The 27,439-nt window shown below is 39.1% G+C and overlaps 1 protein-coding gene across 5 annotated transcripts; it reads left to right on the forward strand.

The window, feature by feature from the left end:
- GGNBP2 (gametogenetin binding protein 2) lies at positions 1-27,439 on the forward strand. 5 transcript variants are annotated; one of them, XM_084651082.1, is made up of 15 exons: positions 1-1,397; positions 2,812-2,936; positions 8,395-8,475; positions 10,001-10,254; positions 11,095-11,193; positions 17,088-17,213; positions 17,333-17,446; positions 20,165-20,374; positions 21,508-21,682; positions 23,379-23,573; positions 24,501-24,651; positions 24,867-24,992; positions 25,086-25,237; positions 25,831-26,073; positions 26,799-27,439. In XM_084651082.1, the coding sequence occupies exons 2-15, from the start codon at positions 2,844-2,846 to the stop codon at positions 27,000-27,002; spliced, it is 2,223 nt and encodes a 740-aa protein (XP_084507208.1). In that variant the 5' UTR covers positions 1-1,397; positions 2,812-2,843; the 3' UTR covers positions 27,003-27,439. The 5 variants fall into 5 exon arrangements, with proteins under 5 accessions (XP_084507208.1, XP_084507207.1, XP_084507209.1 ...); XM_084651081.1 differs by lacking the exon at positions 1-1,397 and adding an exon at positions 1,619-1,711; XM_084651083.1 differs by lacking the exon at positions 1-1,397 and adding an exon at positions 1,619-1,711 and having other exon boundaries at positions 20,165-20,368.

Here is a 27,439-nt window from a genome sequence, read left to right on the forward strand (position 1 = left end):
TAACCCCCAACTTTTTCTCCTTCCCTTACTAGCTTTCTAATTTCTCTTTCACCTTACCCACTTCCTCTTTATATGCCCTAGGAGGGAGGGTACCAGGACTCAAGCAATTTTTTTTCTTTCATAACTGATGCTGCAAGCCCAGAGCTGCAAAGCTGTCTTCTTTGGGTGGAGCTCATTAACCTGGCCTCATCTGTCTTCTTTCAAGGGTTGGGGACGTGTGTGTGTTTCTGGGAGGCAGCCCTTCCTTTCCCCTTAGGCCCAATTTTGAGCAAGGGTGTTTTTCAATTGTGTTAGCTCAAGACTTAGCTTAATAACCTGACTGAAAAGCCCTGTTAATACTTGTATAATGTAGGCAAACGCAGAAGAGGGCCTGTTAGCGGGTGATAGTGTAGCCCAGTACCTCATCTAGAACTGGGTTTTAAAGGTGTGAGCTTAGCCCATGCTAGAAAAATCTAATTCTGTATAAACAAGGCAAAGGGCATGCCTGATAGCACAGCTTCAGACATGTTAGTCTGTGTCCTCACTGGCATTAACAGAGTTTTTCAACTATGTTAAGCCAACCCGACTCAGCTAACATGACGGAAAATCCTCTCACCTTTTTTCCCCCCTCAAGACAGGGCCTTCGAGCTGGTCTACACATAAGTTTTACTGGCATAGCTGTGTTGGTCAAAGAGGGCATGATTACTTTTTTTTACCAACATAACTATGACCACAAACGCCCTAGCGTGGACACAGTTAAACCAGCATACCTGCTATAGCCAGAGGAACTCCATAAACGACGCCCGTGTAAGGATTTTAATACCCATGTAACTGTGGCCAACACTGGAGCATTTTGCTAGTAGTTTTATTGGCATAACCAAACCCTCCAAGTCAGGGGTGTCTCTGGGAGGTGCCGTGGACTATGTTCCCACAGAGGGTGGAGAAGTAGCTGACTCTCCATAAGGCCCCCCTCACGGGGTGTGTACCCCTCTTCAGACAGGGGGCTCCAGGTCCCCTCAGAGGAGGGTGCCCCCCACCCTCTCTCTCTCCCCAGAGGGTCTCCCCCCGTGAGGGAGGTGCCCCCCTTACCCGCACAGCGGGGAGCGCGTTTCCTCAGCCAGCGCCTCAGGGCAGACGGGAGGGGCGGACCGATCCCGCCTCGCCGGCGCTGCCCCGGCGCCTCTCCATGACCCGGGGCTGCCCCGAGTCCCCTCACACTCCGGTTCAGCGGGCACTATCCCCAATACCCCGGTCCCTGAGAGCGGAGCACTTGACGCCCCGCCGGACTATTTCCCGAGGCGGCGGAGGGAGCCGGGCGCTGGGCCCCCGCGGCTATTTGTGACACCTCCGAGGCTTCCCACTGCCCCGGTGAAGGCCGAACCCAGCTCGGAGGCCCGAGGAGAAGGCGGTGGCGGGAGGTAAAAGGTCGGCAGGGCTGGGCGCGCGGCCTGGGCGGGTCACTCGCTCCGCCGCCCGGGAGCCGAGTGGGTAAGAGGGCGGGGGTCTCCTTTCAGCGGCCTAGGCCCGGGTGACTCCGGCGGGCGAGGCTCCCCTTCGGCGAGGGCGAGGGCGCAGGGCCGGGCGCGGGGACGGTGGTGGGGGGCGGTTGGGCCGCGGTCTCTCGCGAGAGGTAGGCGGGGCCGGGGTGGCGCTGAGGAGACGCGGTAGCTGGGGCCCGGGCCGTCCGCTGGCTTGTCACAGCGCCTCAGGCTGCGGACTCGCTCGGGAGCCGGTAAAGGCCGCCGCGGGGCGAGCGGGGCGGCCTGACAGGCCCCGCAGAGGGTGACGGGGGCGGCCGGACAGGGGAGGCGGGCGCAAGGGGGCCGGGGAAGGCCCGACGGGAGGGGAGGGCCCCGCTGTCGGGATCCCCGCCCGCCGGCTGGCTCCGGGCTGAGCGGCCCCGGTCGGCGCCCAGGCCGGGGAGTTGCCTGAGCGGGTGGGTCGGACGCGTGGGCCGCAGGCAGCCTCTGGTTCCTCGGCGTGCCCAGGAAGCGGCGGGGGCAGGGCGCTACTGGGCCCCGGGGCGGCGACGCTTTGCTCTGAGCTGGCGGGGGCCGGGTCTCTGCTGGGGGGCCGCGGAGGGAGCGGGCCCCTCTTTCCTCCTCCCGAGGCGGGCGGCGGCGCCCTCGGAAGAAGGGGCCCGGTGGAGGGGAAGGGGCCCCGTCCGGGAGCGGGGGGGCCGGGCTCGGGAGAGAGGAACCTCCTCTCCGCTCCTTACATAACCGCCGTGCCGGGAAGCGCCCAGGTGCTGCACGGGGGTGACCGCCCCGCAGACGGGGCTGAGCCCCACGAAGGGATGGGCGGATCCTCCCGGCCCCCTTCTGTGTGTGTCAAGGCTTCAGGGTAAAGGCCTATTGACAGCCCGGGCGGATTCTTCTTCTCCCCCCTGCCCCCGGTCGTAGTGATCCCGCAGGAAGGGGGTTGAGTCCTAGTAAGCCCTTGATAGGCCTGGGCAGACTTTCCGTGATCTGCCACAGTGCCTCCCCGTGGTTTGGTGACACCCCAATAGAGGGTCAAGGTTTGACTCCTCCCACGTCCCGCTGTCTCCTCCCACATGCTGTGTCGCATTTCCCAGTCTTTACACCTTACGTCCCATCTCTTATCCGTCTGAGTTTCTTCCAGACCCAGAAACAGTGACCTGAGTACAGAAAATGGGTGTGGGCTGGGCGGAGGGGGTCTTTTGCATTGGTGCCTGGAAAGATGAGATTTTTAATGTACGCCCTAGTGTGTTGAATCAGGCGATCTGTTGAAGTGGACTCATTTCCCTGCTGGTGAAAGTGTTTTGTAGAACCAGTGCTCTTATTTACCTCTCCGGGGCTTGGCTGTTTGCAGGCTGAAGCTAGGAGGAAGCAGCAACAGCAGAGATGGCGCGGCTGGCTGCAGTTTGCAGAGATGGGGAAGAGGAATTTCCCTTCGAAAAGAGGCAGATCCCCCTCTACATAGATGACACCCTTACAGTGAGTGTCTGTTGTACAAGTGACACCTAATCTCTATATGTATCTAGCTGAGCACCTAGCAGTTACAACATAAACAGACGATATGTTGCAATTCCTAGGCGAGGCCTTTCTCTTTAGACATGCCTCTTAGGCTCCTCCTTTGAGTTCTCTCAATGCGATAATCTTTGGGAATTGATAACGCTTAACGCAGCAATGCGGTTTTCACCAGACTTCTTCAGAAAAATATAGGTGACAAAATCAGAAAATACTTTTTGCTTATTTGGGGCCCATGTATGTACAATTTCCAAGAAGTGGTAGGCATTGTGTCTGTCTACCCAAAAGTAAGGCAAAGCAATCTTTAAATAATATAGGATTAATATAATCGGTGAATCATAAAACTCGGGTAACAAACGAGGCTGGCCAAATATAAGTGACATTTTAAAATAAGTGAGAAGAGGATTAAGTGGATTGGTGGTAAATTTGTGTTTAAAATAAAACAATTTAGGGATGTTGATGTTGTTTAGGTCCTGCATCAGAACATTGTCCTTTGTACAGTTCTCCTTGAATTGCTTGATGGTTTGGTTGTCCTGTCTCTCATTGCACTCTTCTAATGTTCAAAATCTACAGTCGTGTGATTTTTTTTTCTTCTTCTCCCCTCTTCCCTATCTGGTGAATGTGGTAAAATTAACTGAATGTAATTTGGGGGGCTTTGGTTTGGGATCCTCTTGGGTGTTTCACTGGAAGGTGCAAGAAAACCCATAATTAAAAACTGTGGCACAACGTGCCTATAGAGGAAGTGTCTTCCTAACCCTAGCTGGTTAGTATTTGCCTTATCCCTGAAGCATGAAACTTTATCCCTAATTTTATTTTTATCCAATCTAATGGAACTGTGGATAGTCTCATCCATATTAATGTCCTCTTTTTTAATCCTATTAAGTTGTTGGCCTTGATCTATCTGGTGACAATGGATGATATATGTTTATTTTAGAGTAACAGCCGTGTTAGTCTGTATTCGCAAAAAGAAAAGGAGTACTTGTGGTACCTTAGAAACTAACCAATTTATTTGAGCATAAGCTTTCATGAGCTACAGCTCACTTCATCGGATGCATACTGTGGAAAGTGTAGAAGATCTTTTACACTTTCCACAGTATGCATCTGATGAAGTGAGCTGTAGCTCACGAAAACTTATGCTCAAATAACTTGGTTAGTCTTTAAGGTACCACAAGTACTCCTTTTCTTTATATGTTTATTATGCATTGTGTAAAAAGTTTCCTTTTATCTGTGTTAAATTCCTGTTTTTCTATTTTGGTGATTTTCCTGGCTTGTATTATGAGATGATGAATAGGAGTGCCTGATGTGCTGTATTTTAGCTGTTAAGTATTTTGTATATGCATTTCTCCTCTCTGGACTAAATAGTTCAGTCTCTTCATATGGAAGGATATTCCTGCTTCTAAGCATTTGTTACCTCTCTAGACCTCTTGTATTTCTCCTGTGTCTTTTGAAGTATGACTAAAATGAAATACAGACCAGGGAAGTCTTGCTGTTCTGCCTAAGTCACAATTTGGGTAATTTAAATTTTGCTTACCTAAAATTCCTTCTTATTTTAGTGGGCTGAAATATTTTTCTCTTCCTGTCCTAAACGGTTAGTGTTGTTCAGTGCCATCAGACTGTCATTGTGCTTTTAAACAAGAGGTAGGCTACAGTTGTGATTGAAGAGGTTCCTGTGTATAGCGCTAAGTTGTTTTGTGATCCCTTTAGGTGAAAGGTATTTGTATAAGTACTGTCATTCTCATTATATAGAGACATTACTATTGGTTCAGTCTCATTCTGTTACCACTATGGAGTCACAAAAAAATTTCACGTTTCTACATATGCTGGAAGCTCCTCTTTAACAGTTATGGGAATAGTAATTGGGTGGTCTCCTTGGGTTTTTTTTTGTTTGTTTTTTGTTTTGTTTTGTTTGCCCTAGGTCTTAAGTATCTATAATACTTTTTCAGATACTTAAGAAAAAAGTAGTGCATGTTCTGCAGTTGTCTGCAAAGCTTAGCTCTAGTGCTTTACTTTTTTTTAAATTTAAAAGTTATCAAATGAGTGTTTGTTTGATGTAAACAGGCTGGTAGTAACCCATCTAAAACTTAATTAAAAACATAGGTGATTGAGAAGGTCTGCATCTGTATAAGTCATTATGCAAACTTAAACTCTAACTGAAATTTAGAAACAAAACATCAAAGTGACCCGAAATTGGTAAATGTGTGTTTGAACTAAAATGTGGTAGAAACTTCCTGCATCATCTAGGAATAATGATCAAGTGGCATAGACATTGCACAGATGCAGTATCATTTTGCCCCTTTAAATGAAGAGTGCGCTAGCTTTTGTGTCCTGTCTTCTCATAAAGAGAAATTGCTGAAAGATTAAAATAATTTACCTTTTCAGTTTATGAAAATAACATACTCTATATGATTTGTAGAGGGGATGGGTTTGATTTGGTACTGTGGGGACTTCCTCTTCCATTTCAGAACCTCAGGAACTGACTGGTTGCTGTTGCTCCTGTCCATAGAACTTCATCCAAAAGCTTAATCTTTGACCGTTTCACTGTACTGTTCAGGAGCCTTGGAGGGCATTCTCTGATGTTGGGGTGGAAGACAGAAATTACTTATTGGCCTTTCTTCACTAATAGCAGCAGATCATTCTGGTACATAGCACATTCCCAGTTGGAGTATGATATCAACACTGACAAAGAACGTCAGTTTCAGGCAGCTGGTGGAAATTGCTATGTGCAGCATGATTGCATACCATATGTGGCATTAACTGGCAGAGAATATATGGGTGCAGGGAACAATTATTTATATTCCAGTAGCACCTACAGGCCTGAACCAGGTTAGCCCATTGTGTCAGGCACTATACAAACATAGTAAATGTAGGAAACCAAAATCCTGCACCAAAAATGACATGCTGTTGCTCGCAAAGTGTTATGGACCACAGAGGCATGTAAAGTGGGACCAAAGGAAGGGCAAAAAAGAAGTAGAAACCATAAATGGCACAGGGTAGTAAAACAGAATCCTCTAAAGAATAGAACGAAGCATTCATGTTCTAATGGGACAAAGGTGCTTTCAAGGCTGGGAGAATAGATATTATCATTCAAGTAAACGTCTTTCTAGCTGAAAGAGTAGTATTGGCTGGCTCTAAAGAGAGATGCATCAGAGCTCTGGAGTTGGTTTCAGTGTTGTGGGGGAAGCAGAAGCACAATGAGGATTTCAGAAGATTGCGCCCCTCTTCTCTAGCCAATTAACGAGGCAAAGGAGTTGGTGAAAAGGAAAATGGAAGCAAACTACTTCATTTTTAGAGTTGACATGTTAGTTCAGCTACTTGTCCAATTTAAAGGGACGGTAACAACAGAGACTTCTGTTAAATTACAGGGTTTTTTTCCCCCACACGTTAGCTCACTGAAACTGAATTTTAAAAATAAATTTGACTTCTCTGCATTTCTCTGTTGGAAAATGAAAATCGGTTAAGCAAACTTCACTTTTTTTTTAGTCAGTCTTTCTTTGCCTCTCCATGGTGCAATTTGAAATGTAAACGCTGAAGCAGGTTTCTTGTTTAAAACAAGGATGTTTCTATCCAATGGAAACAATTTTTTAAATAAAAATCTAAGTTTGGGACTGAATTTGAACTGGTGTGGGCCCTGATTCCATAAAGAGCTCTGTGCAGGCTGATCCTTACTTACTTTAGTGGGGCTCTGTGAAGACTCAATGATCCATGCACCTGGAGCCAGGTGTAGCATCAGGGCTTCAGTTCTTTCAGTAGTTATAGTCAGCTGAGTTGGAATGTTCTCTGCAAGGTTGTTAAATGAAATTAAAGGTAATAAGAGGAAGAAATTTAGCTATAGTTATTTGGTAAGCTAATACAGTAAGAGTGGCATTGTAATATGTTACATTTTTTAAGTAAATGGTGTTTAAATTAAAGGTACACAAAACTTGGACTGTCTGCAAAAGATTAGCAGATTAGTTTTCTGCATCTCCTCTGTTATCTGTTATACACATTGGAGGAACTGTGAAGAGACGTATCTTAATTGTACCTTTGAAGGAGTCCAGTTCTGTATGTCTTGTGGAATGCGATGAAGGCAGGGAATAGCAATTTGAATACTAAAGGAAGAGACTTGTGTTCTCCTAACTGCAGCTGGTAAAATGTTTTTTTTTTATTGTTCCAGACAAAATATTTGTGCACCCTTGTTAAAATGGTAGAACAGAATTGCCTGTTGAAACTCCCGATCCATGATGTGATACTGAAATTTAAAATAATATTAACTGGATTGAGGGAACTTGCACTTTGTAAACAAGAAAATATTTTGCTGGGTTTTTGGGTGCAAAATAGATTTTAGTGCTTTTCATTATTTAAATAGTCATGTTGTTTGACTCTCCGTTAGCAAATGGCACCATAAGTGAATACCAAATCACCTTATTTTTCCATCTTTTGGCTTCCATGGTGCATGATAAGTAATTAGGCAAGAAATAGTATGAAATATTGTACCAATTATCACATAGCTCTGTGGATTTAACATCTTGCTTTGAACCACTTGAGAATTGCACCTACAGTCATCCAAAGCAATGTAAATGCCTTTGGAATACCTTGTTAAATTAATATTTTCTTAAAATTGATACTTTGCAAGAATAGACTGTGAAGTGATTAAACTGTCGTACACATGTTTCCATAACTTTTTTTTTTTTCTGTAGTTGAACTATTGGATCACTTTATATAATGCCTTGCAATAATGTGTGGTGGGTTTTCTTGTTTGTTTTTAATTGAAGCACTTCTTCAAATATTGTAGATCAGGGTTCTGAACCTTTTTCTTTCCGAGCCCCCCCCCACCCCAACATGCTATAAAAACTCCACAGCCCACCTGTGCCACAACTACTGGTTTTCTGCATATAAAAGTCAGAATTGGTGTTAGCAGGTAGCAAGCAGGGCAGTTTCCTGGGGGTCCCCACAAAACTGTTTGGCTTTAGCTTCAGATGGCGGGGCTCAGGGCCCTGGACTTCCACCCCATGTGGTGGGGCTTCAGCTTTCTGCCCGGGGCCCCAGCATGTCTAACACTGACCCAGCTTGGTGGACCCCCTGAAACCTGCTCGCGGCTCCCCAGACCCTGGTTGAGAACCACTTTTGTAGATCATATTAGTAACATAAATATTGCTGTCTAACCTAATGATTGTTGCCACTTCCTAAAGAAATGTTTTAGAAAAGCACATGTTCTAAAGTGTCTTCTAAAACAGCAAGACAAAGTTGAATGCTTTGCTGACCATTCTGATACCTCTGTATGGAGTACTCTTACATTTAAAGTTTCCATTATTGTAATGTGAGAAGAATGAGGCGATTCAACAGGCAACTGTACATGGATTTTTTTTTTTAAAGGAAGTAGAATAAAGTCAGGTCTGGATTATGTTTGAATTTTTGTGTTCTGAGAGGTTATTTTTTTCTTGTTTAGATGGTGATGGAATTTCCCGATAATGTGCTAAACCTTGATGGACATCAGAATAATGGTGCACAATTAAAGCAGTTCATTCAGGTAAGACACAATCCTTAACTTCCTGTCAGTTTGAAAAATCCATTTGCCAGATTTTACTTTCTCTGGTTACTTGCTTTATGGTATGTACTTCTTCAAAGCTGTATCAGTCACCATGTTGATAAAGTACATTGCTAGCTTGATGTGCAGTGAAATGTGTCTTGGGCACTAGCACCAAAAGACACTGGATACATTACGCTTTTGTCCCATTGCAATTGCTGCTCCTTTATTTACACTCTCTTCTTTCCAAAGATGAAGTACCATGTTATTTAAAACAGAAATTTTAGCAAAGTGACATCTGGTTGTCAGTGTGTATTTGTGTATTATACTTTACAGAAACTGTGATTCCTAATTCTATTTTAATCCATTATTTGGTTTCAGGATGCTGCTAATCTGTTTATTCTATTATAAATAAATTTGTCACTTCTGAACATAAGGTGCCTGCATCTACTTCCAAGGCAGGGGTGAATGCACTAATTTATAGTATGGTTAACAGTGGGATTCTAAAAAAGCAAATTTGTGGTTCTCACAATTTTTGGTGTGGAAAACTGTATGTTAATGAAGTTGGCTTTTTGGGGTGAGGGGGATATCCTGTCTCTCCTTCTTTATTCTACCTCCTTTAGGCTGGGGTTGTCAGCAGTAGACAAAGTAGCTTCTTTCAATATTGTACTTTAGTTTTAACTGTGGTATTTCTGACACAGATGCTGCATGTAAAGCATTGCTATGCAGGATAATTGCACTGTTTCTTCTGCTGTTAGTCAAGTATTGAGTAGACTTGCGGCATAGCATCATCACTGCTACACTGTTGCTTTATTTATCTCTGACATTTTGGTAATATTTTTATGTTGGTATTCCTTTAAAGACTTCTATCTGCATTTTTTACATTTGTTTCAAGTAACAATAGAAGATTAGTAACATATTTTTTTTAAAATGCTTTTCCCTCATTCATACCCCCAACTTGTGCTTTTGATATCTGTTTGTATGGTCAGTTTCACTGACCACAGGGAAGAGAGAAACATGCTGTGTTGGTTTTTTTTTGTTTTTGTTTTTTTTTTCTTAAACAGGTGTTCAGGCTCCTGAAACTATAGAAATGTAATTGAAAGTTGAGGGGCTCTTTATTGTTATAGGTGTTAAAATCAAAGTCTGAAAGTTGTATCCCATATTCAGTAAATGATGATGATTAAGCAAAATGTTTGTTTCCAAGAAATGGTACACACTCTCTTCTTTTAAGTTATTAATTTTTTAATATGAAATTGCATGTAGCTTTCAAGAAAAAATCCTTAAGTGTGGCCTGAATTCTTAATAGGAGGACTTCAAATCTCTCTCTCCTCCCCCCCCCCCCCCCAAAAAAAAATGATATTTAACTTGACGGAGTGAGCTGGTGACCTGAAATTTTGGAGCTGCAGACAGTATCCACTAAGGAATTTTGAAAGGAAACTTCTGTGAAAGTCTAGAATTCTATAATAAACAACTTTAAAAATCAACCCTTTAGAAATCTTAATTCATTGCATCTCTCTCTATCTCTCAGCGACATAGTATGCTTAAACAGCAGGATCTAAATATTGCCATGATGGTGACATCGCGTGAAGTCTTGAGTGCACTTTCTCAGCTTGTCCCATGTGTTGGCTGTCGTCGTAGTGTGGAACGTCTGTTTTCCCAGCTCGTTGAGTCTGGAAATCCAGCACTTGAGCCCCTTACGGTAGGGCCAAAGGGAGTCCTTTCTGTAACTCGAAGCTGTATGACTGATGCAAAGAAGCTTTATACTCTATTTTATGTGCATGGGTAAGTTTAACTTCTTAGTGATGTATCAAAATGCAGTCACTCGGCTTATTCTTTCCATGCCCCTTTCTGAAAGAAATAAGCTAACTTCTGCATGTATGTTTTGCTTAGTTTTCTTGTTGCAGATATGAACGTATTATTGGCACTGTGATCAGATGCTAATTAACTCAAAAGCAAAGCTGAACTGGAAATTGTGTGATCTGTTAAACTATTAAAGTTTAAACTAGCTAATCTTTCAGATGACAAGTTGAATTTGTTGCTTTTTCCAGTTGCAAAAAGGATTCAGAATTAGTATTAAGATTCTTAGCCAATGGCTTCCAAGTGGCCATATGTGACTTTCGTTTGCATGTCTAGAGGAAGGATGCTTGCAATAGAACAGGATTTTCCTTTTTCTCTAGATTGTAATCATTAAAACAAATGATATTTTCTTACCATTTTATACTACAGTAAGTTTGCGCGTGGGGTGAGAGGAAGGAATGCTTTAGTGTAGGAAAGGTTGGACTTAGTAGGCACAGAAGAGGCTTTGTTTTCTATCGATAAAGGCATAAATGTGTCTGGATGGCATATTGGACTGTGATTCGTATTGCTTGCTAGAATGGTTGGTTGGGAAAATGCCTACTGCCCTCCCCTCCTTTACCTGAAACGTTTTATCGGCAAAGGCAATAATGAAAACAGGAAAAAGAAAAGCTTAGAGTTAATAAAGGAGTGGCACAGTATTTGTATCTCTGATAGTGTCTGTAACAGGCTATCTTCATTTAATGTTTGCTGGATAATCTTGTAAAGATTTGTTTGCAAAATTGTAACTTCAATTTTAAAACTGATTTCTGAAATGTGTCTACATAGGTCCAAATTAAATGATATGATAGATGCAATTCCAAAAAGTAAGAAGAACAAGAGATGTCAATTGCACTCCCTAGACACGCACAAGCCAAAACCTTTGGGGTAAGTTAAGAGAACTTGGATACTACGTCACTAAAGTATATTGTGTACATTTAAAATCTAAAAATGTTCAAAGAACAGAATTATAGATGAGTAGTATTTCCACAATTTGTTGTTATAAAGAGATAGTGAAAATTCTGTAGGTTTATCTGATTTTTGTAGGCAGAGAGATGGGGGGCCAGCAATATACAGTATGGAACTGCATGCATAGGTCCAAAACCCTTTTAGCAGCCTCGCAAAAGCAAAATTTTATAGCTATAAAACTGTTTCGAAGGTCGTATTCCACTGCTGTAACTTCATGTCTGTGAACTTTGAGAGTAGAAATCTTCACCAGAAAAATCTGATTTGAAGACTTTGAATGGCCCCATCTACATTGGCTTTCAAACCATATTTTAAAAAGTGCATATATATATTTTAAACATGTATAGCATTGTGGATGGAGCTAAACTAGTGTGCAGCTGTTCTTAAATATGGTTGGAAAGCCAGCACAGATGAACACTTGCAGAGATTAGAGCAAAGTCTGTCTTTCACTTAAACAGTGGAAACTTATAGCTCTCTCACACTATTACTGTTATTTTTACAAGCCAATTTACTGTTCGGTCTGCTGTCAAACTGAAACAATTGTACAGTGGTGTGAACCTCATTATGTTAGCTCAATGTTAATTTGAAACCCAGATATGTTCACTTATCCAGTCCACTTAACCACTACTGAAAAATCCAACCAATGCATGCACATCTTAAACGTAGTGATATTTTTATATTGTTAGCTTGAAACAATATTTCATAATGGGTATAGTCAACATTTTTTAATTTGACAATTCTTTGCTGATTTTGGAATGGGTGGGTGTCACTTTTTTGTTATCTTCACAAAAAATTGCATAATTATGAAAATTGTGAAGAAAATCCCCTCTTTTACCAGGTCTTTCCTAGGAATAGCGCCATAAGCTCTTTGAAGCCGGAACTGTCATTATCTTTTATTCATAAAGGTTTACATAATGGGATCCCAGACTTACTGGAATCTATACATTACTATAATTTAAATGTAAAATAAGTCTTTATATACGCAAATAGCTAACTGTTGTACAGAACATTCCGATAATTGTTTTCTACTGTCCTGCAAATCTGAGCTAAAGAAGTGTTTGTTTATATTGCTGTCAGCTAGTGTGTTGGACTCCTGTGATAGTTTTTTTTATGGATTATAATACTTGTTTAAAGCAATAGTCAGTTTGGTTCAATAAGCTCAGTATTTTAGGGCAAGACTACTTGCCACAAAATATAAAAGTTGAAAATCTGGGAGTAGCAACATGCAGGATCGCGATCTAGGGTGACCAGATGAGATGGACAAAATATTGGGACACATGGGGGAAGCAAAAAAAAAAAGGCGGCCAGAGCCGAGCTGCTGAAGCAAAAAAAAAAACGCCAAAGCTGCAATATCGGGACAAATTTTTTATCGGGATGTCTGGTCACCCTATCGCAATCATATCAATTTGGGGATAGCAATATGCAGAATAACAGTCGTATCTACTTCCCCATGTCCAATCCTGTGGGTATTTCAGGTGGGATGTGGAGTTATTGCAGTTTTCTACTACCTCCATCCTAACAAATATGATGTCAGTATCAAATGAAGGAAGACAAACTGTTCTGAGTGGCTCATTCTGTTGTCACAGTTCCTCTGCCCAGGTAGCTGTTCTCACATCAACTTGAAATATTTTCTCTCTAACGTGACCACTGAATCTTCTTCTTAATAAACAATTAGGCCTAACTTAGTCCCTAAGCCCTTGGTCAGAGCTCTGATGTGTATGTTAATGCATATTAGTAGCCCTGATTCTCTTAATGTCGTCTACTGAATTGCTAATTGTTTTTTTTATCACGGTTATTTGCTTTATGTGGCTGGATTTTTTTGACCCTGTGGAAAGAATTGAGGGGGGCGTGGAAACAAATAAAACCACAGTTCCTTTGGGTGGAGGGGGGGAATCATGATACTAACATTACAGTTGCAAACCACCATTCTGTCAGCTCTGCTTCTATGTTGTATCTCTTTCCCTTTGTCTGGTCTATTTAGATGATGATATCTTCAGCACAGCGACTGTTTTTCATGTGTGGGGGTTTGTTTTTTTTTGGTACAGTACCTAGCACTGCAGGGTCTCATTCTTGGTTGGCCCCTAGGCACTGCTGGTAATCAAAAGAGAATGTGTAATAAAGATAAATTAGATCAGTTTTCATGTGTTTAATTGTGCTTGTAGAAGCTTTCTGTAAGTCTTTCATACATCTGTGTGAAAGTGTGCAAGATTCATTGACTGCAGATTTTATGAATAAACATGTTTTGAATTGAATATATAGTATGTTAGTATAAATAGACTCAAGTCTAGTTAACCATATCGTTTATTCAAAATGTGATGCCATAATATTTGACTCATTTGGACTGTGCAGAGCTTGAAGTATTAAAAATGCCTAAAATTCATTAGTTCCCTCCACCATCATAGGCGTGTACACACTTCAAAATATAGTTGGTTTTTTAACTGTAAAATTTACTAGTTGGCTGCTGCTATGACATCTTGCCATTCATGTTGTCTTTCTTGTTTCCATATTAGGTCGTGGTCTTTTGATTTTAAAAACAATTCAGGCAAATAAATAAGATATACTGAATCTCTAGTTGGGTGGGATTTACTTTGCTAAGTTGAATGGTGTAATAACGGACTGCAAGGGATGTAAATGTAACTAAGCCCGGGTCTACGCTACGCACTTACGTTGATATAATCCCCTGAGCAACGCAGTTATACCAACTGAACTCCCCCTGTACACAGCACTATGTTGATAGGAAGTCTTCTCCCATTTACATAGCTACTGTCTCTCTGGGAGATGGAGTACCTACTGTCGGCATAGGTAGCGTCTTCAAAGCGCTACTGTGGTGCAGCTGAAGTGCTGCAAATGTAGACAAACCCTTAATTAGTAAAAGAGAAATTCTTAGAAAATCTTGTGATCAAAAGTATAAGACTAAGTGAAACAAAGATCCAATATAGTCAATGCTGGAGTTGCAGAACATACCCCTTAGAATACTGCAGCATGAGTTAAGGAAAAGGAGAGTGCATATGTGTTTACAAATATGTATAGGGAGATGGAGACATTACTCCATTTTAGCTTTTCTTTCAGAGGTCCAAATGAAAGCATGAATTTATCTGATCTCTGTTGGTTTTGGAGGCAATAACTGAGGATTAGTAGGGGGCAAATAACCTAACTTTTTTCAAGACTAAACTTAAGTTCGTGGAGGGGATGCTATGATGCAGTTGCCTACAATGGCATGTCGCTCATGTGCAATTGCTATTAGTAAACAACTCTGGGGGCTAGAGATGGGATAGTAAATGGGGAGAACTTTGAGTTCCTCGAGAATTCTTTCCTAGGTGTCCGTTGTTTGGGTCTTTCCCACATGATCAAGATCTAACTGATCGCCCTATTTGAGGTCAGGAAGGAATTTTCCCTAGTTCAGACTGGCAGAGACCCTGGGTTTTTTGTTGTGTTTTTTTTGTTTGTTTGTTTGATCTTCCTCTAGAGTTTGGAAGCTTGCTTGTTTGAACTAGAGTAAATGGTAGACTCTTTGTAACTTGAAGTCTAGATCATGAGTTGAAGATTTCACTAACTCACCCAGAGGTTATGGGCGTATTACAGGAGTGGGTGGGATGAGGTTCTGGGCAATGTGCAGGAGGTCAGACTATATGATCATGATGGTCCCTTCTGGCCTTATAAAGTCTATGTAAATGTTATCCCTCATTGGAATGTATAGGAACCTTGTCAGTATCAGTTGTGCTCTGTCTTTGGCAGAGTAAACAACAACATGTCAGAGCTTGATCAGAAGTTTCAGGTTGTAGGACAAACTTTTTTTTTTTTTTTTTAAACACAAACTTGTCTTTCATTTATGATGTCCATTCTCTGAGAGGCTGGGTAGGAGGAGGGAAATAAAATTGATACTGTTTTTTGTTTTGTTTTAAACTCTGTATGTCTTGAACTTGAGATAATAGTAGCTAGTCATTAGTTCCATCTCTGACTAGATTAAATATTTCAATAAAGAGAAATATAGTTGGTAGTACACACTGTTTTGTGGCATAAGCAGAGGCATAGAAGCTAGAGTAATATAGCAAATCCAAGGGAATATGACAACTTTAGTCTTTTTTGCACATTGATTTCTGTAAGATGAATCCTCAAAAGCCGCTTTTTCTCTAATAAATGAATATATATCTTATTCTCAGGTTGAATCAGACCAAAGAGGATTATGAAACAGAATGGTTCATACATGAACATAATTAAAATTTTGCCTTAGCTCTCTCAACTTGCATTTTATATATATATATTCTATAGTATGCAAATTGAGGCTTCCAACTCTCAGATAATGCTGTATGTAGTCAACGTGTGTAGGAAGTTTAAATTACATGGCTTGCGGTTTGCTTAAAATATACTGTTCAATATAGTACTGCATATACTATTATATATTGCAGAAATCCTCAGGTACTAGCAATATTGCTATCAACCCAACTAAATCTGCAGTTTTGAATGAAGGCAAATGTATTAATAGCTTAACTGAGGAGGTGGTATAGAATTTACGTGTGTGTCCAAGAATAAATAGTTGTGAATGATCTTCAAAGTAACTTCTGACTGATTTTATTTTTCCTTTGCAAGAAGCCTTGCCTTTAAATAAGATAATCACAGCTTTGCATTATGCATCTTATATATAAGATTTAACATGGAGTTTTAATTTGTTTTCAGTAACATACTAAATTTGTAGTTATAATTACAAATAGTCAACTACTGTGGTTATTGGCTGACAAGTAGTTAGGAGCCTATAGTCATACCATCTATTGAATTGTAAAAAGCATATCATTATTGTGTTCCCTTTGGGGCTCAGAAGATAACTTTAGACTCCACTTCAAGTCTTAAGGATTATTTACACTTGGAAATTTTATCAAAAGAACTGTTCTAAAATAGTTATTTTTGACAAAAGCCCCAGTGTGGACACTCTTGGGCCTGGTCTACACCTAAAACTTAGGTAGACCTAGCTGTATCTCTTAGGACTATGAAAAAAAAAGTCACTCCTTGTGCAACATAGGTTGTCCCACTTTGACGGAAGAATTTTTCTGTTGACATAGTTGCCGCCTCTCAACAGGGTGGATTTACTAGTGACCGAAAATCCTTTCCATTGTCGTAGTGTGTCCACACTACAGCGGCATAGCTGCAGCTGTGCTGCTGTAGTGCTTCTGTAGTGTTGACATACCCTTATTTTGGAATAAGCGTGTCCTTTTCTGATTTAGATACATCCTTTTCGTCCATAGGCGTATTAATGCTGGAATTTATACAGAAATAAATTTTCCAGGGTAATTGTTTCCAAATCGCTGTTTCGGTAAACTTCCAAGAGTCAGCAAGCCCTTCAGTAAAAGTGAATTGTTTGTTTGTTCTCTGCCATACAACTGCTAATTCTTTCAGCAAATGTATGCTGTTTAAGATAACTGAAATATGGTGTTTTAGCTTTGAACTTGAAGTAGTTGATGGTATTGAAGCATGTCTTAATTTCAGATTGCAAACTAAATATCAATTTGCTGTGGAAATAAAGATTGTAGATACTTTACATGAAAAGTAGTACTTGATTTTGGGGGTGGGGGAAATGTTACCTACAACTTGTCATTGAGATCATGATTCTTGCAGAAAACAAATTCCATTTGATAGTCCTTGTCACTGATTTTATGGAAGAATAATAATTTTTCTGGGACGTGCAATGCTTTCCTGTATCTTGGAATATATAGGATTCAAACTCAATTAGCTACTGTAGGATTTTGATAGCATGTTTCAGGAAAACATTGTAGTTTACTCTAGACGTGTTATAGCTGTAATTTTTTTTTAATACTATGCTACAGTGAAGGGAGCAATAGCACACTCAGTACAGAGAAATTAGGTGCAGATAAGAAAAATAGTGAAGACAACAGGAAGGAGAGCAAATGTAGGATCACTTTCCACTATGGACCTTTCCAGGGAGCTGCCAGGTAAAATAATTAAAGAAAAATAACACTACTGCTTTCCTCTCTCTCTCTCTTTCTCTCTCTCAAAAGAAACTAATGTGCAGTTTTTGTTTTTAATTGGTATGGTATGTTTCTTTCTGCAGGGGTTGTTGGATGGATGTGTGGGAACTCATGTCCCAAGAATGCAGGGATGAAGTCGTTTTAATTGATTCTAGTTGTCTTTTAGAAACATTAGAAACATATCTGCGAAAACACAGGTAAGTTAAGGGAATTAAAATGTTTTTTACACTCTATACCTTACATACTGGGGATTCTCTCATGAAACAAAGTATATAAAGAATACAGTTTGACGTTAAAGGTCAATTGAAAAGGTCTTTGTTGAGCTCTGACAATTTTGCAAAGCTCTGCAATAGTTGATGAGACACCAAAAAACAAGATGTACTATTTGGTTGCTTGATAGTAATAATGCGTCATAGCAGGAGAAATGTAGAACCCTAAGATCAGGCCTTAGCTTACTTTCCATTTATGATTTTTAGCTAGTACAACACTGTAACTTGTATCTTAATTCTAGCTACGTAGTCACTTGAGATATGAAATGGCATTCTTTTTTTTAATATATTTCCTTTCCCATTCAATAAAGATTGTGGAAGTCTTATTTGCAACTATTAAACTATCATGTGGCAGCTATTAGAAAAATATCAGAGGCAGTTGACTTATCTGAGGCATCAGCATTTGATTTGATGTAAACTATTCTCAGAAGATAACTTAAGAATCAAACTCCACATGTTTACACTCTGTGCCCCTTTTTATTGAGTTTGATTGAAGAGTATGAGCAGTACTTCCAAAACTATTTCTTGATCTGAGAGAATATTGTGCTATAATTGACCTTTTTAACTTGCTCTTGTAACTTAGTCTCACAATTTAATCAAAATGTAGTAACAAGGCAATGCCTGGATAGAACTTCAGACCATTATTTTAACTTTCTAGATTGAGTGTATTTAAAGCAAAACAATGGTAAAAGTTTCTCAATACTGTTTCCTGTTACACTTTTAAAAGAGCAGGTAAAAATCAACCATATTTAACCATCAAAATATGCCTATGTTTTATGTATTAAGTTAATAAAAACAGTATTTCCAGTGTTTGACATTTTAGGTCCTTTATACCATATTACACTTTGTAAAAAGTGTTTAGTTTACCCCTTGCATTAGAAAAATATATGAAGTAATTCTTTCCTAAATGTGCAATTTCTGCATTTTTTTTTTTTTTTAAACGTATACTTCTCTTAGAGTTCAATTGATCTGTGGATCAGCCGGCTGGCTGTTATAGCTGTATATTTCCAAAAAGGTTCAATAAAAACTTGTTTTGCCATAATATTTATGGGCCCCGTTCAGCAAACTTAAGAATTGCTTTCCGTTTAGAATTAACTGTCTTAATTTGGAATTACTTTTATGCTTACACTTTTAAAATAACAATGAGAACAAAACCAGTGAAAGTAAGGGTGTTCAATTAGGGTTGCTATAGCATCTAAATTATTTTTAATATTGTAAAGTTCTTAATGATCCTTTGGCACCATTATCTCTAATGCGTAGGAAAATATAGGACAGTGTTTTTTTTAATATTCTGGTCAGTGTGGCAACTGGTGAGTGTGCACTAAATCACAACTGCATATGCATGGCAGCTATCTTACCAAATTAAATTCTTTACCTTACAACAATCCAAAGGTACCAATATGTATTATGAGAAAAGAAAACCTTAAAATTCATAGGAACAGAGTGTTTGATAAAACTAATCAAACAGCTGTCTGTCACAAACAGCTTAAGTCTTTTTACAAAATTCAAAATAGCCTTTAGTTGGCAGTATGCCTAATATAATATGTTACTGGAACCTGGATAAATATTTCTATTTTCCCTCACTTGACCAAATAAAAATAGGATATAAATGGGCCACTGCTTAGCAATTGAAACGTGGTTGACTTATAAAATATTGTCTCTTTCAGTAGATAAAACAATTTTTGTGGGGGGGGTTAGTGGGGAAATATAACACCATACAACCCAAAGTTGACATAAGTAGGCATGCAACTTTTCAGAATTTAAAACTGAACTAGGCGCACATTGAGTTTGGACCATAGACTTTTTTCTGTAGCTGTCAGTCATTTGAATAATTAAAGCCTTGAATATCAATATTACTTCTCAAAATAGTTTTAAGCTTGGTTCTATTTTTTTAGATTTAGCACTTTTCTAAAAGTGAATAATGCACTTCACAGCTAGTTGAAAGCCCTTAGTGCACTGTTTTATGACACACTTAAGGTGAATTAGATACCTTGTATAACCACACATCTTTGTGCAGCTACTTGCACACATTTTATTTGTTTAATATGTACACTTCGCTGTAGTAAAATCTAAGGCACTAAAGTAGTTTATAATGGAAATACTGATCTTATGCAGCACATACTAGGTAAGAATGTATTCTTTGATGTCTCCCATTATTCACTGTAGTTACTTAAAACATTCTGAAGTCGCCTTACAAAGTCACTTACAATGTGCCATAGATGGAAAAATAATTTTAAAGGTACAGGAATTGTTGTGCTGGCTTGGACCAGTGATTCACCTGGTCCAATATCTTGCAGGAATCTGCATAATAGACAATATGGAATAATCTGTCCATAGGGGAAGTTTCTTCCTAATGCTAGCAGTTTGTGGTTGGTTTATGCCCTAAAGTATGAAAGGTCATATTAACAACTTCATTATATTATAAAATCTACTATATACTTTGGATATTATCAATGTAAGTCTTTTTAACATTTTTGTTTGAAATATCTTAACTTATAGTGGTTTAGTTTAATAAATGTAATATGCACGGTTATATTCCTAAATGACACTTATAATGGTATTAAACTCTGTTCTAAATTGCTACTTCAATAAGAATACTCACTCCTACTCTTTTTTTTTTTTTTTTTTAATTTTATTTTAATACAGGTTTTGCACTGACTGCAAAAATAAAGTGCTTCGGGCATACAATATTCTTATTGGTGAACTAGACTGCAGCAAAGAAAAGGGATATTGTGCTGCACTTTATGAGGGTTTGCGTTGTTGTCCACATGAACGTCATATACATGTATGCTGTGAAACAGACTTCATTGCACATCTCTTGGGTCGAGCTGAACCAGAGTTTGCAGGAGGGTATGAGTATGTAATTTGCTAGAATGGGCTATCTAGCGCTTTGCTTCTTTATTTTATTTCTGAACATATGTTGCAAGAGTGATGATTAATATTTTCTGGCTCTGCTGCATAACGGATTTTTAGATGTAACCATTTCTGTTTGATCTATACCTTCATGATAATGTTTCAAAGCAGTGAACATTTCATTAATCTCTTGGCTCATTTAAATCTATAAGCAAAATTGTAAGAAATTGTTAAATGCCTTGAAATTAATTTGTTCACTCGTTAGGGCTGCCTTGCTTTCCCATTGAGGTGTTCAAGATATGTGAAATAGAACGGGAATCCTGAATGAAAGTTTTACTGAGTAATTTTATATATATAAAATCCATAATTTAAAGATTAATTTAGCCACTGTCCTAAAATCTTCCACTGGTAATATAGTTCTGAACTTGAATAACTTAGACTTTTCCTCACTGTTGTGCGTGTTGTGAGAAAAGCAGAAGCATGATGTTACAAATACTTGTTTTTAATAGATAATGGTTTATAAACTGGTACTGGGATACAGTTGCTTTATTGCAAGGTAGGTAATTCGTAAACTTGCATTCACCTTTTTTGAAAGATGTTATAAACATTTTGTTTCCTACTTTCTCTCTTAAAGGTGCAACTAAAATTCTCACTAGACTATAAACTAGATAGACGATGAATCCTAGAAAATCAAATGTTTAACTGTGCCCTACTGACATTCAGAATTATAACAAAGTTCTTGCAATATCCCTCCACCAGTAGAAATCATGTACTGGTGGGATAACTCCCCTCGAAAGCCATAGAATGGTAGATGCAATGCAGCCTTAAGGTGCTGTGCACAGGTGAACGTGTCATGAGAGCGATTGATGCAGCTTCAGATTTTTGTTCTGGTTCCTTGTATTTTGCATTTGCATGCGGCACAGCAGAACTCTATACAGTCATTACTGTCATTATGCAAATGTCTCTTCAGATTGTTTTATCTTCTGTAGAAATGTTCACATTCAGCTGCCTTAAATGTACAGTAAATAGATTCTGTTGACTTTCTTAATGAAAGGAATAGTTTATTACTGTGCATATCTCTACATCAATAAATTGTTCATCATAATCCAAACCAACTCAGTATAATCTTGTTCCAGACGAAGGGAAAGGCATGCTAAGACAATAGACATAGCCCAAGAAGAGGTTTTGACTTGCCTGGGTATTCATCTTTATGAAAGACTACACCGAATCTGGCAAAAGCTACGGGCTGAAGAGCAGACATGGCAGATGCTTTTTTACCTTGGTGTTGATGCTTTACGCAAGAGTTTTGAGGTAAAAATGGGTGGCTATTTTAAAGTCTTATGACTGAGCATTTAAACTAAAGGTTTTCTAAATTAACTATTAACTTACAAAAATTATCTAATTCTTCACCATTTATGATTTTCATTCTGACATGAAATGCAGCTTCGACAATGGGAAAAACACCCCATTATTTTATTTTCCAGTCCAGTGCTGTTGTACGCTGGACTCTCCACAGTGAACTAGGTCACAGGGACATGGTGAAATCTTCTCTGTGCTACAGGTTTTAGCTATGCTGTAATAAGGTTACCTTATTTAGTTTTAACTATGGTGAAGAATTGGAAGGATGGGGAAGCCTTTGAATTACAAATGCTATAGCAAAATGCCTACACTCAAACAAAACTGCGTTCACTGGAAACTTCCAAGTACTTGGGGGAAGGGGAGAACCTACAATACCTAAATTTGGGTCAGAACCTTATCTGAGTGTCCTTTTAACATTTACTCACTCATGATCTCATGCATCCTTCAGTGCCTTTGACACTAAAATTCCAATATTTTTATTGGAATAGTTCTGTTTTCCTCATCTTGTATATTATATGGTTTTTCTTTTTTGCTGGTTCCTTTTCGTAATGACTGTTCTGTGTCCAAAATCTTTATGAACAAGTTTAAAGAAAAAGAAAAAGATGAAAATCCCCATTGGGTGAAGTTTTAACTAGATTAAGGCTCAACTTGTTCCCACCTTATAGCCTTACAAAACATTTTGTAAGAATTTTTTGTTGTTGCTATAGATGTGGCTCTGAATTACCAGTGCTTTGCATTTCCAATTCCCTAATAAGGGAGCTGCTTTAAAAACCACAGCTATGGGGGAGCCTGATTTTTAGTCATAACATGACAGGTTTTTTATTTTGCAAAACCTAAAACCTTTGTTTTCCAATATGTTAAAACACACGGTTGAAAATTAAAATCTTCCTGTGATTTTTTTCGAAGGGCTGGTCTACAAGGGTAGGATGTAAATATAAACCATTATAGTGAGACTGGTATAACTCCCCAAAGCTTGTGTTGCTTTGGAAGTGGTTTAAGCTTAACCAAGAAAAGCCACTCTTATTCCAAGATGAGTGTCCACATAGGGAGTTATGTTTTGTCAAAGTTCCCATATATGCACGCCCTTATTGTGATATTCTTAACTCTAAATACATTATGGAAGATTCTGATGTTTTTTTAAGGGTTTAGATTTCTCATCTTGCTGATGCTCCAGGCAGCTATACCCATGAGAATACTGCTATGTCTTTATCTGTGTTGCAATAGTACTATAATTATTTAAATAGAACATTTTTCCAAATCAATTTTCTTGCTTTACTCTTCCACTTTTCACGTTGGACAAGGAACATTCACAAATCTGTTTCACTAATGTTTGTTTTCAGGTTTTCAATGCACTTCAATTCCACTTACATTTCTTGAAATAATTAAATCATTTAATAAAATTTATATTGATGCATTTTTATTCATAAGTCTTCTAGGAGCATCCTTCCCAAAAATCTAAATTTGGGGCCACATTTGAATTGACAGTTTTCCTTAAGCACTGGGAGTGATCGTGCTATGATTGACTCAAAGTGCCTTTGAGTCAAACTACTTACCAGTATATCCTTTTTATTGCCCTTTCTGTTTTATAAATGGAGAAGCAAAAGTTTAGCTTTAACTCCTTTAAACAGGCTTTGAATTTTATTAACAGATGGCTGTGGAAAAAGTGCAGGGTATTAGTCGATTGGAACAACTCTGTGAAGAGTTTTCAGAAGAGGAAAGAGTACGAGAACTTAAACAAGAGAAGAAGCGCCAAAAACGGAAGAATAGGCGGAAAAATAAGTGTGTGTGTGAGATTCCTGCTCCCTTACAGGCAACAGAAGAGAAAGAAATAAGTCAGGAGAAGGTAAATATTGCTGATCAATTGGTTTAACAGTTTCTGTTGCTATTGATTAACTAATTTTGAGTTAATAACACTCTGCGTTCTCTTGTTCATCACGTTGTTGGACTCTACAGTGCTTTTTTTTTTAATTTAATTTATGTTTATTGAGGGACTAACTTGTTTTTTAAAGCGTCTCTCTAAGGAACTTTATACTTCTTTAGAATAGTTTTGCCTTCTTGTAAAGGAATAATTTTCAAACAAGAATTCTGATTTATGGAATTACTAAATCTAACTCTGGTTATTTGAATAGGTAATAACCTAATTTTTTTTAAAAAGATGACTTAACTAAAGAGAACATCAGGTTTTGCATGCTACTCAAAGACAAGTACCACCAATGATGGCCTTTTATAAAGAGACTAAGGGTATGCCTACACTTTAATTAAACGCTTGCAGCTGGCTGATGTCAGCTGACTTGAGTTTGCGGGCTTGGGCTGAGGGACTGTAAAATTGCAGTGTAGATGTTTGGGCTAGTGCACAAACCCAAGCACTGGGATCCCAGCCCGAGCCCTGCAATCCCAAGTCAGCTGACATAGGCCAGCCACAGGTGTTTAATTGCAGTGTAGAGACACCATAAAGTACTCTTCCTTACAATGGCTTCAAGTTCTGTGCTGCTGAATCTAGCTATCAGTAAATGTACCTATCTTTGAACTGTTGGAACAGGGTTCTCCATGGCCATGTTCTGGGAAAGAAAGGATGTCTTATTTAAGTTTGATATTTTGCTTTTTGAAGTGATACAAGCAATATGATATTTAACAGCCTTATCTGACCACAGTAGTTTCTCGTGTGGTAGGACTATCCTTTCTAGAGATTTAAAGAAAGCAGAAATAGACCAACGTTATCAGCTGGCTGGTTATTTCAACACTTGCGTACCTCTCTTGGTTTTGTTTTAAGGAAAACGCAGACTTCATGGACAATAGTTGCAAAGCCTGTGGTAGTACAGAAGATACTAGCAGTTGTGTAGAAGTAATTGTTACCAATGAAAGCACTTCATGTACCTGTCCCAGTAGTGGCACTCTTTTGGGTTCGCCTAAAATAAAGAAAGGTATGTTAAACTCATTTTTTATAAGTGATTATTCTGAAAACATTTTAATGTAGGGTGAGGGAAGATATTTTCAGACACTTTCTTTTGGAAAAAATAGTTGGAAGAAGTAAGAGAATATGAATTAAAAATTTAAGAGCTTCTTGTTTGTAGATCCCTAACTAAAGAACCTATAACTTAACTGCTGTAGATTACAGTAACTTCTCATTTCATCTCAGGTTTATCTCCACATTGTAATGGTAGTGATTGCGGCTATTCATCTAGCATGGAGGGCAGTGAAACGGGATCTCGGGAGGGTTCAGATGTAGCCTGCACTGAAGGCATTTGTAACCATGACGAAAATGGTAGGTTCAGCAAGAACTTAATGTTAACATTATCTTACTGTACAGAAAGCATAGAAGATGTGTTTGAGAGAGGAAATCAACTGTCTTTCACAGGTGATGAGTCATGTGTCCACCGCTGTGAGGATAAAGAGGAGGATGGGGATAGTTGTGTGGAATGTTGGGCTAATTCTGAAGAGAATAACACAAAAGGCAAAAACAAAAAGAAGAAAAAGAAAAGCAAAACGTTGAAGTGTGAGAACGAGCATGTAAGGACAACTGCTTGCTTTAGAATTCTAACTTAGTTATGCATGTATTATAAAATAATTATTGCAAATTCCCTAATTTGGATTGTGGCTAATGCTACAGGTATAAGCAAGATGGTGTGGGTTTTTCATCTCCCTCCCTCCCTCCACTTTCTCATTCAAAAAATATCTTTGAAGCAAGTATCAGATTGTCTTGAAAAAAGTCTCTTTATTCATCAGCTACCTATACACTTTAGTAGTGCATTTTTCCCTTATGCCCTTTCCTCTTCCTGTATACCTCAACCCTGTTCAGGTGGGACACACCTGTGATAGGCTAGTTATCTCTATGGTCCCGTAATCAATAATACGTAGGTGAAGGTAGTAAACTAGCATACCAAGTGCCCATTTCCCATCACCTGAAGTATTCAGCATTTGAACTGGCCTTCTCTACCCCCTTTCTAAATACTGCTTTGTGGAATTGTTTTTGTGAGGAAATACTGTCCGGTGTGTCTACCAAATCGTTGTATCCCAATCATGAAATCAATTCAATATTACAGGTTTAAAAAAAAAAAAACTTCCAGTAATCCATTGTAAATTATCTTAACTCTTTGATTCAGAAGCGTGGAAGTTGTATTGCGGACCCAAGTAGCCGGGAGACCTCAGGAAATACCATGTGCAGAGAGTTTCCCCTTGACAAGCCCAGAGACCCCCAGGCTGAAAGCTGCTGCAACTCAGAAAAAAATGGGCAGCAGCTGCCTTGGTTTGACCCCAGGAAAAAGGTGTCACGATTTGCAGAATCTACAGAACCCTCGCTTGCTCCTGACTCGGGAAAGGGCACCAAGAGCTTAGTGGAACTCCTTGTAAGTAACCGTTCGTTTGTTTGAAGGCATAGGTTTGTAGCCTGCTGCTCTGAATCTTAGGTTCTGAGGAATTCCAACTCTGTATGTGGTATGCTAAGGCTTGGTACAGGGAAGAGGTAAGTGGAGATGCACCTCATACCTTGTTCCCGGTGTTCTGTTCCCGGTGTCTGGTTGGTTGGTGTTGGTGAGACAGCCTTATGGGAGACGTCTCATTCTAATTTTTGAGTAAGTTGAGTCAGTGGAATGAATAATAGTGGCAGAATGGCAATCTTGTAATGAAGATGTGAGCACCATCTGTGCTCTTGTGGAGCATGCTAGTGCGAGCACAGATTTTCTCAGACCATTTCCCCCTTTTTTTCATTGATCTGCATCACTCCTTATTTTGAAAGTTCCATATTAATGCCGTAACCTTTCACCTGAAAACAGAATAACTCTCTAAAGTGAAACAGTGCTGCTGCTTAATTTTGCCAGAGTTCAATGCTGAGTAGACACCGCATGTAGCAAAGCATTGTGAATCAAACCCAGATCACTGGGCTAGCTAGTTAGGACTTATGTGTTGCCACCATGTGACAATTGTTCTTTGTTCAGAGCAACTGTAAACTTTGAACAACACTGTACATAGGTATGAAACTTGAACTGGAGACACTGTCATTTTACAGATTAGAGAATGTGCAGTGTTGGAAGAGCAATGTTCATATTTTTAACTATCTTTTTTTCCTTTGTAGGATGAATCTGAATGCACTTCTGATGAGGAAATCTTTATCTCACAAGACGAAATACAGTCATTTATGGCAAACAACAAGTCTTTTTACAGCAATAGAGAACAGTACCGACAGCATCTGAAGGAGAAATTTAATAAATACTGCCGCTTAAATGATCACAAGAGGCCCATTTGTAGTGGTTGGTTGACAACGGCTGGAGCGAACTAAATACAATAAAATAGCTCTCTTTCATTGAAATCCTCAAGATGACTACTGCGCCTTCTCTTTCAAAACCTTAATTTAGTGACTTATGGCAAAATTTTATCTTAAAATCAATGTGATCCTTTTTTTTTCCTTTTTCTTTTTCTTTTTTTTTTTTTTGGTGGGGAGATTGGTGGAGGTGATTTTGTTAATTTTGATCTTTCTTCAGGCTTGTTTCTTTAGTTGAGTAGCTGTGCAAGCCTCTCATAATTTATGCCATCTCTTTTCATTACATGTTTCTCTTACTGTGAGACTTACAAAAAGCAACCTAGTGGCAAAGTAATGTTGTACCTATAATTCTGTACAGAATGACAATGAGCTGAATATAAGATTTTACAAATAGACATCCATTTGCAAAATGTTTTGGATGTAATATGTTAAAGCGCAATGTGCAAAATTTAAAT

The sequence above is a fragment of the Lepidochelys olivacea genome (genome assembly GCF_965140295.1).
Source record: "Lepidochelys olivacea isolate rLepOli2 genome assembly, chromosome: 17".
Lineage (NCBI taxonomy): Eukaryota > Metazoa > Chordata > Testudines > Cheloniidae > Lepidochelys > Lepidochelys olivacea.

Coding starts and splice junctions, on each gene's coding strand:
- GGNBP2 (XM_084651082.1), top strand. CDS start 2,844: ATGGCGCGGCTGGCTGCAGTTTGCAGAGATGGGGAAGAGGAATTTCCC. Junction 2,937..8,394: donor ACATAGATGACACCCTTACA/GTGAGTGTCTGT, acceptor TTTCTTGTTTAG/ATGGTGATGGAATTTCCCGA. Junction 8,476..10,000: donor AATTAAAGCAGTTCATTCAG/GTAAGACACAAT, acceptor TCTATCTCTCAG/CGACATAGTATGCTTAAACA.